A 17,595-nucleotide genomic window follows, 5' to 3' on the forward strand; every position below is an offset into this window, starting at 1 on the left:
AAACCGTAACCGTTGGTAACGGTTCCGAACCGAAATTGTGAGAATTTATCCAAACCGAAACCGTCGATTTTTGAATCGTGGTTCGCTTCAGGTTTAAAATTTTTCGAACCGAAACCGTGTCGGAACCGCCGGTTCCGGACGGTTTCAAACCAGAACCGTGAAAAACCGCCGTAAAACCGTGAAATCAAGCCGGAACCGCAAAAACCGACGGTTTGGAACCGTGAAAAACCGCCGAAAAACTGCCGGTTCGGAACCGAAACCGAAACCGGCGATTTTGGAACCAGAACCGTAACCGCGAAACACCCTCGCGGTTCGGTTCCGGTTCAATAATTTTCAAAATCCGAACCGGCGGTTCCGAACCGTGGGCACCTCTACCCCCGCTTGATTACAAAGAAACGAGTGTACGAAATATCAAGTCTATCGTGTAAGATCCAAATACCAAGCCCTGTGGGAGGGGATTCTAAAGTATGAATTTATTGCACGATAAGTGAAACATTTTTTTCACAAATTTTTAAAAATGATGGAAATAATAGTATTTTTCTAATTACTTTATTCTATAATTTTATCATTAATTATTTTCTCTAAAACTCATGAAAAAATGTCCCATGACCATGAGACAGAAGAGAGTTTTAGTTTAAACAATGGGCCCAAGCTTTAAAGTAAAATTGAAGAATTTATTAGCAGTAAAAAATTAGAAAGATAGTCCTGCGGATAATGTATAAGTTAATTACTATTCTGACCAATTCAGTTAGTCAAATTAAGGTTGCCCATCATTTCAAAACTTAAGAAATAGAATTAAATAAATTATGAAAAATAAAATAAAATAAGAGAGAAAAGAAACATGTTTCAAAAAATAAAAATAAAATAGATGGGCTTGGACTAGTTAGTACAAACTCCTAAGCCCACAAATTTATCTACAAGAAATATCATTCTACTACTCCATTATTTTAAATTATTTAATTCCAACACATACAAGAATATAGCATGTGGCAAAGAGTTCAGATGCTCTAATTATACATCATGTGAGAACTCTTTTGTCTAAAAGAAATGCCACTTAATTAAAACAAAAAATAACCTAAATATTTTCTACAACTAGAATCGTACTCATGAATTAGTCTCTTGTGGAGGTTGATTAACAGAGATTTCTACTGTTGAAAATCCTTCATCTTGTGAAAACATCCCTTCTTCATCTTGATCACATGGAATGCTCATGGCTGGACTTGCTGCTGCTGAAACTCCGACTCCACGATCAGGACTTTGCATTTCCTTGGATGACAACGACTCATCTTTCTCCCTCGTAAAAATTCTAGCAAGCCCGAGCAGCTTTTCCTTCCTCGAAGCAGTAGATGTTAAAACATACTGATTCTCATACAAGAAACGGGACATGAATATAGCCAGAGCTAGCGTTGATGACACCCCAGCAATGACGAAGAGCCCCTGAAAACTGTCAACATTGAGGCTCTGTGATTTGCTCAGAGCTCCATCGGCATTGGGGCAATCTTTCGCGTCTCCAAGCCATTTCTTTGTAATCCTCACCATTGATTCCCTATCCTCTTTAAGCTTCAGGATCTTGTGTGAAACATCATAAACTAGCGGCGAACCCTTTGGAAATGCCTGCAGATTTTCAATGAGAGATATTCATAACTTGTTATGTCAATAATCTTGAATAATTAGACTCAAAATGGATAGATGGTGGAAGAAATGGGACTTACGAAAGCAAGGCCAGAAGTTGGATATATTGGACCAATCATGGTATACTTGTCGCAATGCTTGGAAAGGAGAAGCCGAATGTAAGGGAGTTCATCTATGATCGCGCTTACTCCACCCTTTGCGCTGCCTTTATAGAGCGCGTCATGGAATTGATCCAAAGTGCTGTAGTTTTTCAGTCTTCCGGATTCAAGAATTTCGTTCTTTGTCAAGAATTCATGAACGAATGAGCCCGTTTGGTAGCCAACATACTCCCCATTCTTTACCAGGTCATTAATATCGTTGACTTTAGGTTGCAGTTGATCTACTGTTAGCATAGACGTCAAGTTTGCAGTGTAACTTGATGTCAAAACCAGCACCACGAACACCCATACGATCACCACAAATCTTGTCAAGTTGCTCCTCACTTTCTCCCCTGTTTATTATTATGAACTAGTTGAGCATCATAAAGAAGAGAATGAGTCAAAACCAGCACCACAAATGTATCGAGAATTCTCAACTTACTGTGTGCAAAAACAAGCGTCGAGAATGAGAACCAGAATATCATGCCAACTTGCTGCTTAGGTGGACCGCGGAATGCTTTGTTCACGCGATGCTCAAGAACCCAAATGACAAATCCAGTGTAGACAAAGAACGCACCAATGGTTATCCAGAGGCCGGTTGTTAGAGGTTTCATAAATATCCAAGCATTCTTCCTCTCGTTAGGCTTGATTGGAACAACGATTCCAACTCCAGATTCTGAGTAAGGAAATGTGAAATCAGCGTATATGGATCTGTCGGCTGTCACCGTTATATCTCCCACCACAGCATCAAATTCCTGTTGTCATCATTGACACAAGTTTTAATTAGCTTAATCAGTAATTAACAAGCGCAAAAGTATAAAAGAAGTGTATATAACAAAATGGTATATGCTTTTACCCCTTCCTCCAATTTTTGAACAAGTTCATCATAACCTCCACCTTCTGTATTGACGGGAAAATATCTGACTGAGCCATGATACGGAATTTTTTCCCATACTTTCTCAAAAACATCAATCGAGAAACCTGTTGGTTGAACATCACCTGTTTCTTCATTCGTCACAACTTTAACGAATTCATTGAAACCCCTTTTTTCTGGCACTCCAACCTTCAACGCTTGCCCATTCCCAGGAATTTCCCACCCTTTAGGCACATTACTTTCTTTTCCTGGCCATACAATGGGGTCAAGATTTTCCTTTTCGTTCGAGCAATCATCTTGATGATCATCTGGCTTAAACTCCCTTGAGATTCCACATTGCTCAGTCCAGTACCCAACTCGGATTTCTTTTCTTCCATTCACATTAACTATCTCAAATGCAGACGCCTGTAGTTGGCCGTTACTTATGTTAAAATCACCACTCAGCCCTTTGGACGTGTGGTTTCTGATCCAACCAAGAAGTGGTGGTCCAGCCAACGATGTTCCCATTGCTTCCAAATCCGTCAAATTTCCTCCACCAACAGATCTATTGAACTGCGGGGATGTCACACCAGCTCGTTCAATTGCCTCTGCCAAAACTGTGATGCTGTCATAAGCCCACAACCCAATAACATTGGGTTCTGTTATGTCCATCTCCGGATTCTCCATAAGAAACCTCTTTCTCCATCTCTTTTCAAAGTCTGTACGCTTACCGGATTCTGGAACGTAAGCCTTCACACCTATTACACCTTGCATGGCCTCCATAGCCTGTGGATCCATAGAATCCAAGAGACTTGTTAGCACGTCAGCAATTAACCAAACATACCCCTTTCCCATCATCCCTGCTTCTTTGGCCACCTTGAAGAAACGGGATGCAAGGCCTGGCACCATATGAACCACAAACACCCGTGTCCTTATATTCGTCAACTTATAGAGCTCCTGTCGGATTCGATCATCTGTGGCATCAGAGGGAATAACAGTCTGGTGCGAGACCAAAGCATTGCTCTTAAGCAGATCCACAGTTATATACGGCACTAATCCGCTTCCGTAGTTGGTATCCTCGTACACAAAAACGACCTCCCTCCAACCGAATTTCTTCACAATTGCTGCAATTGCTTCGACTTGAGAAGAGGAACACCATGCTGATCTTATGAAGTATGATGAGTCTTTAGTTGATATAGACGGGCTCGTTGCTGGAGATATTATTGGAACTTTCACCTTGTCACCAATATCTATTACAAAGTCTGCTTGAACAGATCTTTGTGGCCCGATTATCGCCATCACTTGATTATTCTTTAACAAATCTATAGCTGCAAATTGAACCCAAACCAATACTTGAATCTAAGCTTTATACAAGTGAACATAATCTAATTTTTCGACATTTAAAGAATCTAAGGAAGTGCAATTATACCTGCAGAAGCTGCAGCAACAACATCACTCCTTGAGTCTCTGAAATGAGGCTCGATCATGGTGCTGTAATTGCGGTTGGAGTAGAAATCTTCGATCGCCATAGAGATGCAAGTCTTGCATATCTTTCCAACATCAGAGTCAAGATCAAGAACCACTCCTACATTAGCCTTTACAGCAGTTTCATTGAAACCAGACAAAGGGTCAACACAGAAGCACATAAACAAAAGCATATGCAAGCAAAACAAGTATGGATTCTGCATTGCAAAAGCATCAAGACTGAGACAGCTAAGACAAGTATGTAAAGAAAGCCAATTATGGAAAGGGTGTTCTGCAAAAGGTTATATATAAAATCAATTTTCCAAACAAGGAAATTCAAGAATCGAATTGCAGTGACAAAGATGTTGGAGCAGGGAAATTAACTCACAAACAACGCGTATTACTGAGTCTAAGATAGACAAAAATCTACATATAAAAAGTTGACTTGTATACTGCAGCGACTTTTACCAATTCGTTGCGGACCCAGTCAAACAGGTGGTGGGCATATTTAAATCCATACAATTAATGAATTGAATGCGGCAGTTTCTTTCAGTATTGCCTTGAGCACACGAAACTCTTTGAATTTGAAAGGAAACAAGCCCTTGATTCGCCGCGTGTTTGGTCTTTGAATCGCGAAGAAATTCCTGCAAAATTTTGGCATTTTGTGAGAGATTAAATCGATTTCCCGTATGCTGAAGCTCTAATGTATAATAAATTGTAAATCGGAGCTGATTAAGCTGCAACTCTCTGCCTCTCTCTCTGGAAATGAACAAAGATTGAATTTCAAGATGCAATTTTTACTCCTCAGAGAACTGAGTAAAAAGTGTACAGTGATGTAATAATAAATCTAATGGAATGATTTATATAAGTTAAGTCCAATATATCAATTGGGTCATAAATAGCCGTTTTGTTTAAATTTTTCATATGTAGCACTATTATTTTTGTTTTAAATTTATGAATTTTCCATAGTGTAAGGAGTAAGAAAAATTACATTGATTAATTACAAATGATTTAGAATTTATGGTGGCCTTTAAAATTTATACCCATTGCCTATAACATAACAATTGTAGAAAAATGAGCCCAAATAGCAATATCAAAATCAAATAAGAAGGTGGCCCATAGAATGAGCCCAAATCACACTTATACCATCTAGTAATCACACTTAATACCATCTAGTACTGAGAGCTCTTTATAGACCCGGCTCTAACCCTACTCCAAAATGAATTTTTGCGTAAAAAAATCTTTTCTAATCATGCATCAAATTCAAACTCAAACTAATATTTATTATTTTTTCTTAAAACAACATCAAATATGGTGTTACAACAAAAACTCAAAAATGGTGTACATTTTGAATTTGGTATAAATAGTTGGAGTAAAACTAGTTTTTGTGAAAGATTAATCAGTAAGCTGCCACTCTGTCTCTCTATGAAGAAATGAAACAAAAGATTAAATATAAGAGCATCTTCATTCATACTCTTAAATAAGAGCACGAAGATGGGCCCGGACCCACTTTTACTCTTTATCCTTAGGCAAGAGCACAACACCCACATCCGTCCTCTTCCGCAAGGACAAGCTCAAGAGTCTCACTGTTCTATTATTCAATTTAAATACTTCAATTACTAAAAACATTTTTATAATATAAAAATACATTAAAATATAAAAATTACATAATTAAATCATAAAAAATAAAAATTACATAATTAAAATCGTAAAAAATAAATATACATAATTAAAATGTGAATTGTGGGGAAAAAATTGAAAAATAAATTAAAAGTGTGTAAAAAGCGGATATAATTTATTGGGAAGTGGGAAAATATTTTTTTTATTTAAAACTGATTTTTTAAATTAAATTTGAATTTTTAAAAAAAATATAAAAAAAATGAAATTGCCGTTGGCCAATCGCGTGCAGCAACATAAGGCTGCTCAGCGGCACGGACGGACGAATTGCAACGGCGGACGGACGTGTCCTTGTCAGCGGCAAGGACGGACGAGCATGCCGCTGCGGATGCTCTAAGAAGGAGAAAACTGAGTAAAAAGCGGCCCATTAAAAGGAGCGGAACAAAAATCCAATAAAAATGCGGCCCATTAGAAGGAGCCCAAACAAGTATATCAACAATCGTTTAAACAAAAAAAAAAAAGCAAGATTAAAACTAAAATAACGGTTTAAACTAACTAACCAATGTGAGAATATTTCTACCGTTTCCACAATTATTGCATCAGTCAACTCAAGTCCATATTCCATCACCATTTCCTCAAACTTCGATCTACATTTTCTGCAACCTGAAAAAAAAAATTCTTACCAAAAAAAGAAGGAAATTTATCAATGGCGGCTTATGCAGCTCTGGTTTCTCTAATGCAGATTTTCGATCAGATCGAGAATCATCCTACCCCTCCAATTTCATTGGACAAAAAGCAAGTTGAAACCCTCACTGAAACCGTTATCTTCTTGCAGGAATTTCTTGAAGGTTACAAGTCTCCTTTTGCTGACGAAGATGAAGCAGATCCATTGGAGATGCGCATCGCAGATGCAGTTTATGCAGCTGAAGATGTCATCGAATCTTACATCGTCGATCAGATTCTTCCTGCTGCCTCTAAAGAAACTGTGGATCAAATTATCCCTGTTGCCTCTGAAGATGAGATGAAATGGATTGGATCAAATTATGGTCAAAAAACCACTTTTGCAAACTTTTATGGGAGTTTGACGAAGGTGATAGAAGACATGGATTTGATCAAGAAAGAAGTGATGGAGATAATTCAGCTGCAATCTGTTGGTTCCTCAACATCTTCGAAGATGATGTTGAGAAACAATTCTTTGACATCTTCTCTCCCGAAACTGAGCAACACAACCATGGTGGGGTTTGATGATATCATGCTTCAACTCATGGATAAGCTCACTAATGGAGCACCGGGTCGCCAAGTCATCCCAATCACAGGCATGGGAGGTATTGGTAAGACCACTCTTGCCATAAATGTTTATGCAAAACCGCTTATTACTCACCATTTTGATATTTGTGCTTGGGTTACAATTTCTCAACAATATAACACAAATGAAATTCTTAGTGGAATTCTATCTCAAGCTGATAAAGGAGAGGAGGGACAATCGAGTAATTTAAGCGATGATAAAATAGGATTAAAACTCCACAAATGTTTATCATATAAAAGGTATCTTATTGTGTTGGATGATATGTGGAGCATTGAGACATGGGAGGAGATACAATGCTATTTTCCTGAATATGGTAATGGTAGTCGAATAATGGTGACAACTAGGATATCAAATTTGGGATCTCAATTGGACGGCAATTATGCCCTTGAAATGAAATTTATGGATAATGAAAGTAGCTGGAATATGTTTTGCAAAATTGTGTTTGGGGAGGGAAGTTGCCCTTTTGAATTGGAGAGTATTGGAAAGAAGATCGTGGAGGGCTGCAGAGGACTTCCGTTGTCAATTGTTGTTATGGGAGGTCTTTTGGAAAAACTGGAACCAACAATTCATTGTTGGGAATATGTTAGTAGAAGCATAACTTCATTAGTGAATCTAGAGAATGATAAGCATTGCTTGAAAATGCTAAAGTTGAGCTACAACCATTTGCCAGTTTATCTTAAGCCATGCTTTTTATACATGGGAATGTATGAGGAGGATAGGAAAATTCGAGTCTCAACAGTCATCAAGCTATGGGTTTCTGAAGGATTTCTAAAACCAATAAGGGGCAAGAGTCTAGAAACAGTTGCAAAAGAGTACTTGGTAGAACTTGTTGATAGAAATCTAATTCATGTTCACGACTTTGGGAAGACTGGAAACATGAAGTACTTGAAAATGCATGATTTGTTGAGAGACCTTTGCTTGCGAGAAGCTGAAAATGAGAGGTTTTATCATGTGGTAGGACATAGTCCTCAAGATACTTGTAGCCAACGTCGTGTAGTTGTTCCAGAAAGCACCTCACAGGAGGAAGTCCTTGATGCCATGAAATATACAGTACATACCCGTTCTTATATAAGTCAACATGAAAGAGTTCAAGTGTTGCCCAATTTAAGATTGTTGAGGACATTGCTAGCACACGACAGAAAGAGATCTCCTCCACAAAACTATTCCCTGAGAAAATTATCTATGTTAGTTAATTTGAGGCTTCTTGATGTTCATTCTACTTGGTACGCCCAACTTCCTTCTTCAATCAATCTCCTCTGGAGTCTACAAACATTAATTGTTTCTCATTCCGAAGCAAAGCAAATTGCACCATTTGAAATTTGGAACATGCCTCAACTTAGGCATGTTAATTTGTGGACTCTGTATGGAAGATCACATCTCCTAAATCCTCCGAGTGATAGCATTGTCATCATGGAGAATATACAAACCCTCGTAGGAGTGAAAAATTTCATGTGTGATGAGATGATGGTTCGTAGAATTCCCAATATCAAGAAACTTGGAATATCTTATATGGGAACTGAGTCTCGTGGTGAAGACTATTGTGTCAACAACATCGAACGTCTGCAGAAGTTGGAATCTCTTACATGCTATGGGTTTACAAGAGGTGATTTTTTGCGAAAACTTACCTTTCCACACTCTCTGAAGAGTCTAACTATTACAATGGTTGATGGTAGAATGGAAGACATGTTGGAAAAGGTAAGTGCATTACCGCTTCTTCAAAAACTCAAGTTGTCTTATGGATATTTCACAACAGGCAAATGGGAAACAGTCGAAGGCCAGTTCCTCAGTCTCAAATATTTGTCACTTGAACACTGTCATCAATTGGAATGTTGGATGATGGAGAGCTCCCACTTTCCATGTCTAGAGAACATTCATCTTAAGTGGATGTATTGTTTGGAGGAGATCCCTATAGACATCGGTGAAATTCCAACACTGAAGTCTTTGGTCTTGGAATATTGCAATGAATCAGTGGTGGAGAGTGCGAAGAGAATGGTAGAGGAACAAGAGGAATTACAAGGACAAGAACAACTATCCTTTAAAGTTGAAGTTTGTCTCACTAAGGAGAACAAAGAGCTGCAGAGCTTGGCAAATCCCAACTTTCATGTTATTTGCTCCAAAAAGGTGGGACTCTTCTAGTGACTGTCACTGTTTTTGATAAATGTGTGCCATGTTGAGGGTCATGTGTTAGCCAACGCCGTGTAGTTGTTCTGGAAATCACTTCAAAGAAAGAAGTCCTTGATGCGATGAGATCTGCACCACATGCCCATTCTTATATAAGTGATCATGTCAGAGTTCAACTGTTGCCTAATTTGAAATTATTGAGGATTTTGAAAGCATTTCTCATTGTAGAACAGAAGTATTTCCTTAGAAAAATGGTAAATTTGCAGCTTCTTCATGTTGATCTGTTTCCTTCTTCATCCAATCTCATGTGGTGTCTACAGACATTACATGTTTATGGTGGAAATATTGGTGCACCCGTTGATATTTGGAACATGCCTCAACTGAGGCATGTTTATTTTCTGCTGCCTGGACAGGTTCATCTCCCAGATTATCCGAGTGACAGCATGGTGATCATGGAGAATCTACAAACCCTCAAAGAAATAAAGAATTTCAAGTGTAACGAGATGATGGTTCGTAAAATTCCCAATATCAAGAAACTGAGAATAAGTTATATCAGAAAGTCTGGTGATGGTGACTATTGCCTCTACAACATCGAACGTCTGCAAAAGCTGGAATCTTTTGTATGCTTTAATTATCCAAGCGATGATTTGTGAAAGCTTACCTTTCCACACACTCTTAAGAAACTGACTCTTCGAATATCTATGAATAGTATTGAAGACATTGGAAAAGGCAAATGCATTACCCCTTCTTCAAAAGCTCAAGTTGGGAGGAGGATGTTTCAGAACAGGCAAATGGGAAACAGTTGAAGGCCAGTTCCTCAGTCTCAAATATTTGTCACTTTCACATTGTCATCAATTGGAATGCTGGACGTGGAGAGCTCCTCCCACTTCCATGCCTCGAGCAGCTTCGTCTTGGCGACATGCATTTGAAGGAGATCCCTACAGAACTTGGTGAAATTCCGACACTGAAATCCGTGGTCTTGGATTGTAGCAACGAATCAGCAGTGAAGAGTGCGAAGAGAATGGTAGAGGAACAAGAGGAATTACAAGGAGAAGAACAACTATCCTTTAAAGTTGAAGTTTGGCTCAGTAAAGGGAACAAAGAGCTGCAGAGCTTGGCAAATCTCAACTTTCAAGTTTTCCATGGTTTAAAGTAGGGGTATATCTTGTGTCACACAACCCTATACCAGGACTCAAATGCCGGTTATGGTCATTGTTTATCTCAGTGATTTTTATAGTAACAAGATATTTTTATTTAGTAGTGTATACCCTCTGTTACCTTCAATGATATCTCTGACCAATTCTTGTAATTAACCACAAGAAATTTTGCCACTTTTCCTATGCACATAAGGTTTCTGCGTACGAGAAATATTGGAATGGCCTAATTCCATTCTTGTCTGAGGGTCTCCTGCAGAACAATGCTTTGGTGTCATACCAAAGCACTGTGGGAGATGATCAAATTCTTCGAGAACTGTACGAGCTGAAGACTATGCAGACAGAGTGTTTGTGCACATGCTCCCATCTCTTGCAACACATTTGTTTAAGACAATGAAGGAGGATGCTGGGATGAGGAGAGAGTAGAATGCATGGATTGTTGCTGATGTTTTGACTAGTTTGTTGGATTATGTGGATTCGGATACTATTGAGGTGATGCAATGTGTGTTAGGTGTGAAGGCGTATGTGTCTGTATCCGGATACTATTGAGGTGATGCAAGGTTTGACAGGGGAATCTAGCGACGGGGAGGGCAGAACTTAATACCATAGGTCTGTGGGCTTATGACAGTGTGACAGCATTGACTGAGGTAGTCGAGCGCATGGGAGTTGCATCCCCACAGTTCAAGAAGGCGGCCGAGGGTTGGAATTTGATAGATTTGGAAGCAATAGGGACTTCAAACAGTGTTCCATCTTTTATCCATTTGATCAGAAATAAGAAGTATAAATCTTATGATCGTCTTGATGTTTCTGATGATAACTGTCGCGACTTCTTTCTTCAATTGATTTCCTGGAGTCTACAGACATTGACTGGTTTTCATCGGCAAGACCAAAGTAATGCACCGGTAAAAATTTCGAACATGTCTCAACTTATGGTAGAGGAGCATTGCATCTCCTAGATCCTCCCAGTGACGACAATATTTTCGTCCTGGATAATCTACAAACCCTCAAAGGAGTAATGAATTTCAAGTGCGATGAGATGATGGTTCGTAGAATCCCCAATATCAGGAAACTAGGACTAATAGGCTCTCTTGATGATGTGGATGTTTCCTAACACAACATCCAACATATGCAAAAGCTTGAATCTCTCAGCTGTGAATTCTTCCGCGGGAGTTATGTTTCAAATGAGCTTACCTTTCAGCGCACTCTCAAGAGTCTAACTCTTGGAAACATAGGTGGTGGAATGGAAGACATATTGGAATAGGTAAGTGCATTACCCCTTCTTGAAAAGCTCAAGTTGTCTCAAGGACACTTGCAACAGGAAAATGGGAAACAGTTGAAAGCCAGTTCCCGAGTCTCTTCGTCAACTGGAATGGTGGACGATGGAGAGCTCCCACTTCCCGTGTCTCAAGCAGCTTCGTCTTTGTTATTTGGAAGATTTGAAGGAGATCCCTGCAGAACTTGGTGAAATTCCGAGCCTGAAATATGTGGCGTTGGAATATTGCAGAAAATCAGCAGTGAGGAGTGCGAAGAGAATGGTGGAGAAACAGGAGGCATCACAAGGAGAAGATGCATGCTTTAAAGTTGCAGTTCCATTTGGAAAAAGGATGATAAGGCAGGAGAGCTGCGGAGGTCGGCAAATCCCATCTTTCAAGTTACTAGACTCGAATATACTTGTTTTTGATCGTCAATAATAGTACTTAAGATGTCACATGTTGTGTTGTTTGTGTTTTCCATGTTGTTGATGATGGGTTGTCTGCAATGGAAGACTGCTAATTTATTATTGTTGCAATAATAAAAGTATTTATTCTTATAAACTTTGATATGCTTACATTAATCGATTTAAGATTACATTAAAATAGATGTCAAAAGCAATTGACTGGTCAATATTCGATGTCCTGATGGAGAATCATTTTCAGACCATATGTTAGAGCTTAGAGGTTGTAACGATCCAAACAATCCCACTACATCAGGACCCTTTCCACTAAGCATTATTTATTTCTTAAAAGTCGGTAAATTTTCAATTAAAGTTGATACACATGTACAAGATAGAGTGTAACGCTAATTGTTTAAGCATTTCAGCAATCAAAGATTGTTAAATAATACTCTAAATCGGTAGTGGCAATAATTCATCAAAGTAATACTCCACTGAATCAGTTCCTCTTTCATCTTCACCTATCCTTCCTTCGTTTTCTGTCTGCATTTTTTTGCATCCTAAAAAAATCATACTAGTCGGATATGGCTGCTTATGCTGCTCTGGTTTCTGTTATGCAGATCATCCATCAGATCGAGCATCATCCTTCCCCTCCGATTTCTATGGACAAAAAACAAGTTGAATCTATCACTGAAACTGTTGTGTTCTTGCAGGAGTTTCTTGAGGGTTACAAGTCTCCTTTTGCTGACGGTGATGAAGCAGATCCGTTGGAGATGCGCATAGCTGATGCAGTTCATGCGGCTGAAGATGTCATCGAATCTCACATTGTGGATCAAATTCTTCCTGCTGCCTCAGCGACAGACTTGTATGAGAGCCTGGTGAAGATGATGAAAAACATGGATTTGGTGAAGAGCCAAGTGATGGAGATCGTTGCACCTAAGTATCAGTTGGAGAGACAAGTCTCTGCACATGTTGGTTCCTTCACATTTGCAGACTTGTATGAGCGTATGATGAAGCTGATAGAACACATGGATTGGATCGAGAAAGAGGTGTTGGATATCGTTGCTGTCAAATATCAATTGGAGAGACTTCTCTCAGCATCTGCATATTTCTTCGAGACTCTGATAAAAGTGATAGAAGACATGGATCTGATCAAAAAAGAAGTGACGGAGATCATGGCTAAGATACGTAGACGAGGAATCTCGGCATCTGCTGGTTCCTCAACACCTGCATACTTATATCAGGTTATGGTGAAGCTGACAGAACACATGGATTTGATCAAGAAGGAAGTGATAGAGATCGTTGCCCTCAAAGATCAGCTGCAGATACAAGTATCGGCATCTGCTGGTTCCTCAAAAGAATTGAATGAGAATCTGGCGAAGGTGATAGAAGACATGGATTTGATCAAGAAAGAAGTGATGGCGATCATTCAAGTCAAAGATCATATGCAGATACAAGTCTCAACATCTATTGAGGTATCTTCTTTCTCTAGGCTGAAGAACACAACTATGGTGGGCTTTGAAGATGTCATGCTCCAACTCATGGAGAAGCTCATTTACGGAAAACTGGCACGCCAAGTCATCCCAATCATAGGAATGGGAGGAATTGGTAAGACCACTCTTGCCGAACATGTTTATGCACATCCATCTATTAGTCACCATTTTGATATATGTGCTCGTGTTACAATTTCTCAACAATTTAACACAAAAGACCTTCTCAGTGAAATTCTATCTCAAGTCAATAAAGCAGGGATGAGTAACATGAGCAAAGATGAACTAGGAGTAGCAATCCACAAATCTTTATCATATAGAAGGTATCTAATTGTGTTGGATGATATGTGGAGTATTGAGGCATGGGAGGAGATGCAGCGCTATTTTCCTGACAATGGTGTTGGTAGTCGGATAATGGTGACAACTAGACTATCGAATTTGGGATCTCAATTGGATAACAATTATGGCCTTGAAATGAACTTTATTGATGATGAAAGTGGCTGGAATATGTTCTGTGAAATTGTGTTTAGGGGGGAAAGTTGCCCTTTGGAGTTGGAAGGAATTGGAAAGAAAATTGTAAAGAGTTGCAAAGGACTTCCATTATCAATTGTTGTGATGGGAGGTCTTTTGGAAAAATCGGAACCAACGAAAGAATGTTGGAAATCTATTAGGAGAAGCATAAGTTCACTGGTGAATTCAGAGGATGATAAGCATTGCTTGAAAATACTGAAGTTGAGCTACAACCATATGCCAGTTTATCTTAAGCCGTGCTTTCTATATTTGGGAACATTTGAGGAGGATCAAAGAATTCGAGTCTCAACGATCATCAAGCTATGGGTCTCTGAAGGATTCCTAAAACCAATCAAGGGAAAGAGTTTGGAAACAGTTGCAAAAGAGTACTTGGATGAACTAGTAGATAGAAATCTAATTCTTGTTGACAAGTTTGGAAAAACTGGAAACATGAAGTACTTGAAAATGCATGATTTGTTGAGAGACCTTTGCTTGAGAGAAGCTGAAAAGGAGAGGTTTTATCATGTGGTAGAGAAACATAGTTCTCAAGGCATGTGCAGCCATCGCCGTGGAGTTATTTCGAGAAACACTTCAGAGGAGAAAGCAGTTGATGTCATGAAATCTACACCAAATGCCCGTTCCTATATAAGTTATCAGGAAAGAGTTCAATTGTTGCCCGATCTAAAATTATTGAGGATATTGAAAGCAACTACCTATGAAGACCACACGTACTCCCCAGAAAAAATGTTAAATTTGCGGCTTCTTGATGTTAATTCTGGTGGTTACCGCCAATATCCTTCTTCAATCAGTCTCCACTGGAGTCTACAGACATTGACAAGTTCTCATTGTGAAAACCACCATGCACTGATTGGATCTCTTTGTGAAAAACATAATCATGCACCGATAGAAATTTGGAACATGTCTCAACTTAGGCATGTTTGTTTCCATGATTTTGGATGGAGCATTGATGGTAGCGGAGCATTGAATCTCCCAGATCCTCCAAGTGACAGAATTGTCATCATGGAGAATCTGCAAACCCTCAAAGGAGTAATGAATTTCAAGTGTGATGAGATGATGGTTCGTAGAATTCCTAATATCAAGAAATTGGGACTAACTTTTGAGAGAATGAATTATCGTGAGGATGACGATTGTGTCCACAACATCGAACGTCTGCAGAAGTTGGAATCTCTTAAATGTTTTGGTTATCCAACTGCTAAATTCATTCGAAAGCTTACTTTTCCACATTCTCTTAAGAGTCTGACTCTTTCAATGGCTGAGGGTTGTGGAATGGAAGACATAATGAAAAAGGTAAGTACATTACCCCTTCTTCAAAAGCTCAACTTGTATAATGGATATTTCACAACATGCAAATGGGAAACAGTTGAAGGCCAGTTCGTTAGTCTCAAATTTTTGTCACTTGAAAAATGCCATGGATTGAAATGCTGGATGATGGAGAGCTCCTCCCACTTCCCATGTCTCGAGCGCCTCCATCTTCTTTCTTTGAAAGATTTGAAAGAGATCCCTGTAGAACTTGGTGAAATTCCAACGCTGAAATCTGTGGTATTGCATGAATGCAGTGAATCAGTGGTGAAGAGTGCGAAGAGAATGGTAAAGGAACAAGAGGAATTACAAGGAGAAGAACAACTATCCTTTAAAGTTGAAGTTACACTCTTGGGGCAGAACAAAGAGCTGCAGAGCTTGGCAAATCCCAACTTTCAATTTCCTAGCTGGCCCTTTTCATGGTTTGAATAACAGTTTAGACATCTTGTGTTGTTTCAGTTTTCCATAACTATAATCTTACTATGTGAATTAGTGTTAATTATTGAAGTATAAAGAGTTGCATTGTATAATAATTTCTAATCAACACTTAAATAGGTATATGACTTGCAAAGTACTTATATAGTAATATAGTGTTTACCTATGTATATGTAAGTTGGACGGTATCTCTGATCAGAACTTGTAAATAAGCACAAGAAATTTTACCACTTTTCCTATCCACGTAAGTGTTTTCAAGTAACTGGGGTTTAATTTTGCTTTGTTTTGTCTAGTTATTATATGCTTCATAAACTTCAGAATGGTCTAAAAATCTAATGAGATTCTCAATTTGTAAGTTGAAATAAATCAACTACCAGTTCTAACTAGTTGCTCAAGTTTCAACACCCAAGAGAGAGAGTGTGTGTTGCAAACAAAAGAGGTTGTACATATAACACAAAAGAATAGTGCCAATTTAGGTTGTGTACTCATCGACATATACACTGAAAATGCTCCCCTATTAAGAAACATAAAGAATTTCTAGCCTTCCAAGAAATCAAATTTATGGCTACAAATCTACTGCTTTTACCATTTAAAAAGGAAAACAAAAAAAAATTTCCATGCAAATACTACAAGGCATTTACCCATCACAAACCACGCAATGCAGTATAATACTATAATGTACAGATGCTGCAACGACTTGGCTCAGGAACTTCCATGAGATCTCATGGATGAGATAGATTGAGCTGAAACTGAAGCAGTTTGACTGTTGAGATCGCGTTCCCTGTTAATACTGTTCTTCGGTTGACCACTCAGCTTCTCCATCGCGTCTTGACAGACTTCGTTGAACCACTCATCTTCCGGAAGTACACTGCAAACAACAAAACCAGTCATACTCAAGCAAGCCAGACCACAGACCTACGAGAACAGAAGAATCAAGTTTTTTTTTATATCTCTTCTTTTTTATACATAAGTCCTAAATTAATGTTTATGAATCAATAAGAGATCAGGGAGATGCATTCAAAGATCAAGGCTTCTCCCAGCAAATGTCAATATGACTATAAAAAGAAAAAGAAAAAATATATAATGACAATAAGCTCAATCAAATATAAAATGAGAAAGTAGTTAAGGAAAATTACCTACACGGATCCATGCCAGTTGACGAAAATGCAGTGATTGCTTTATCATTACTCTTGCATGAGATTAGTGTGCATCACTAGGCACAAGTTTGAACTACTGCTCCTCCTATCCTCTGTTCAACAATGCATATGTATCATTTTATCCTGTCAACACCTTGTATTCCTAGATATAAAACATCTTCTCTTTTCTTTTTATCAATATATGCCAAAAAAAATTACAGTTTAAACATGTTTTCAATAGGATTAATTTTGAGGCAACAGTGTTGAGCAGCACTTAATCCATATATGAGTGCTTTATTTCAAAATCTACCACTTTAAATATACTATGCAATTAACAAGTATGTGTGTGTAGAAAGAGAGGGAGGGAATACTGTGAAGAGAGGGGAAGGCCAGCGATGTGAGCGGTGGCAGTGGTGGCCGAGAGAGAGCAATGTGGGAAGATGATCTGCTCCTGCTTCTCTGTTTTTCATGTTGATCCATAGATAGAAATTAGGGATAGAATTATGATTTAGTTAATACTTGGTGGAAGGATAGAGTAGTTAGCATTATTTTTCTTAAATGAAAAGTTAACACCTGTCCAAACTTTAAAAAAGGTATGAATAAATTTAAGGTGCAAAGACAAAAGATAACGCTGTAATGCTAATTGTTTAAGCAGTTCAACACCAAACATTGTTAAAAAAATACTCAAATAGTTAGTGGCAATAATTCATCCCTGACTAGTATCTCTCCCCTTTCCCTTTTCCCCTGCTCTTCATCCATATTCAGTAGG

The 17,595-nt window shown here is 38.6% G+C and overlaps 3 protein-coding genes and 1 long non-coding RNA gene across 5 annotated transcripts; 2 read left to right on the forward strand and 2 right to left on the reverse strand.

Moving 5' to 3' along the window:
* Window positions 1-909: 909 nt before the first annotated feature.
* Window positions 910-4,916, reverse strand: LOC125207251 (glutamate receptor 2.8-like). 2 transcript variants are annotated; one of them, XM_048106514.2, is made up of 6 exons: window positions 4,555-4,916; window positions 4,052-4,217; window positions 2,626-3,950; window positions 2,212-2,524; window positions 1,713-2,122; window positions 910-1,614 (listed from the first exon to the last, which is right to left on the reverse strand). In XM_048106514.2, the coding sequence occupies exons 2-6, from the start codon at window positions 4,149-4,151 to the stop codon at window positions 1,105-1,107; spliced, it is 2,658 nt and encodes an 885-aa protein (XP_047962471.2). In that variant the 5' UTR covers window positions 4,152-4,217; window positions 4,555-4,916; the 3' UTR covers window positions 910-1,104. The 2 variants fall into 2 exon arrangements, with proteins under 2 accessions (XP_047962471.2, XP_088917866.1); XM_089061740.1 differs by having other exon boundaries at window positions 4,052-4,916.
* Window positions 4,917-6,307: 1,391 nt separating this feature from the next.
* On the forward strand, window positions 6,308-12,098 carry LOC125207035 (putative late blight resistance protein homolog R1A-3). Its single transcript, XM_089062002.1, has 2 exons — window positions 6,308-9,384; window positions 9,544-12,098. Exon 1 carries the CDS (start codon window positions 6,410-6,412, stop codon window positions 9,143-9,145), a length of 2,736 nt encoding a protein of 911 aa, XP_088918128.1. The 5' UTR covers window positions 6,308-6,409; the 3' UTR covers window positions 9,146-9,384; window positions 9,544-12,098.
* A 378-nt stretch (window positions 12,099-12,476) lies between these two features.
* Window positions 12,477-15,838, forward strand: LOC148924117 (putative late blight resistance protein homolog R1A-3). Its single transcript, XM_089060706.1, has one exon. It carries the CDS (start codon window positions 12,520-12,522, stop codon window positions 15,685-15,687), a length of 3,168 nt encoding a protein of 1,055 aa, XP_088916832.1. The 5' UTR covers window positions 12,477-12,519; the 3' UTR covers window positions 15,688-15,838.
* Window positions 15,839-16,162: 324 nt separating this feature from the next.
* On the reverse strand, window positions 16,163-17,316 carry LOC125203564 (uncharacterized). The gene is made up of 3 exons (XR_007173395.2): window positions 17,198-17,316; window positions 16,827-16,939; window positions 16,163-16,558 (listed from the first exon to the last, which is right to left on the reverse strand). It is a non-coding gene; the product is annotated as an uncharacterized LOC125203564 (long non-coding RNA).
* Window positions 17,317-17,595: the final 279 nt, after the last annotated feature.

Source organism: Salvia hispanica, chromosome 6 (genome assembly GCF_029641045.1).
Source record: "Salvia hispanica isolate PSC_SH4W2 chromosome 6, Shi_PSC_v1, whole genome shotgun sequence".
NCBI lineage: Eukaryota > Viridiplantae > Streptophyta > Magnoliopsida > Lamiales > Lamiaceae > Salvia > Salvia hispanica.

Excerpts from the sequence above, each read along its gene's own strand:
- LOC125207251 (XM_089061740.1), bottom strand. The coding sequence starts at position 4,310 with ATGCAGAATCCATACTTGTTTTGCTTGCATATGCTTTTGTTTATGTGC. Across the intron at positions 3,951-4,051 it reads TGTTGCTGCAGCTTCTGCAG|CTATAGATTTGTTAAAGAAT; the intron begins GTATAATTGCAC and ends TTCAATTTGCAG. Across the intron at positions 1,615-1,712 it reads CAACTTCTGGCCTTGCTTTC|GCATTTCCAAAGGGTTCGCC; the intron begins GTAAGTCCCATT and ends GAAAATCTGCAG.
- LOC125207035 (XM_089062002.1), top strand. The coding sequence starts at position 6,410 with ATGGCGGCTTATGCAGCTCTGGTTTCTCTAATGCAGATTTTCGATCAG.
- LOC148924117 (XM_089060706.1), top strand. The coding sequence starts at position 12,520 with ATGGCTGCTTATGCTGCTCTGGTTTCTGTTATGCAGATCATCCATCAG.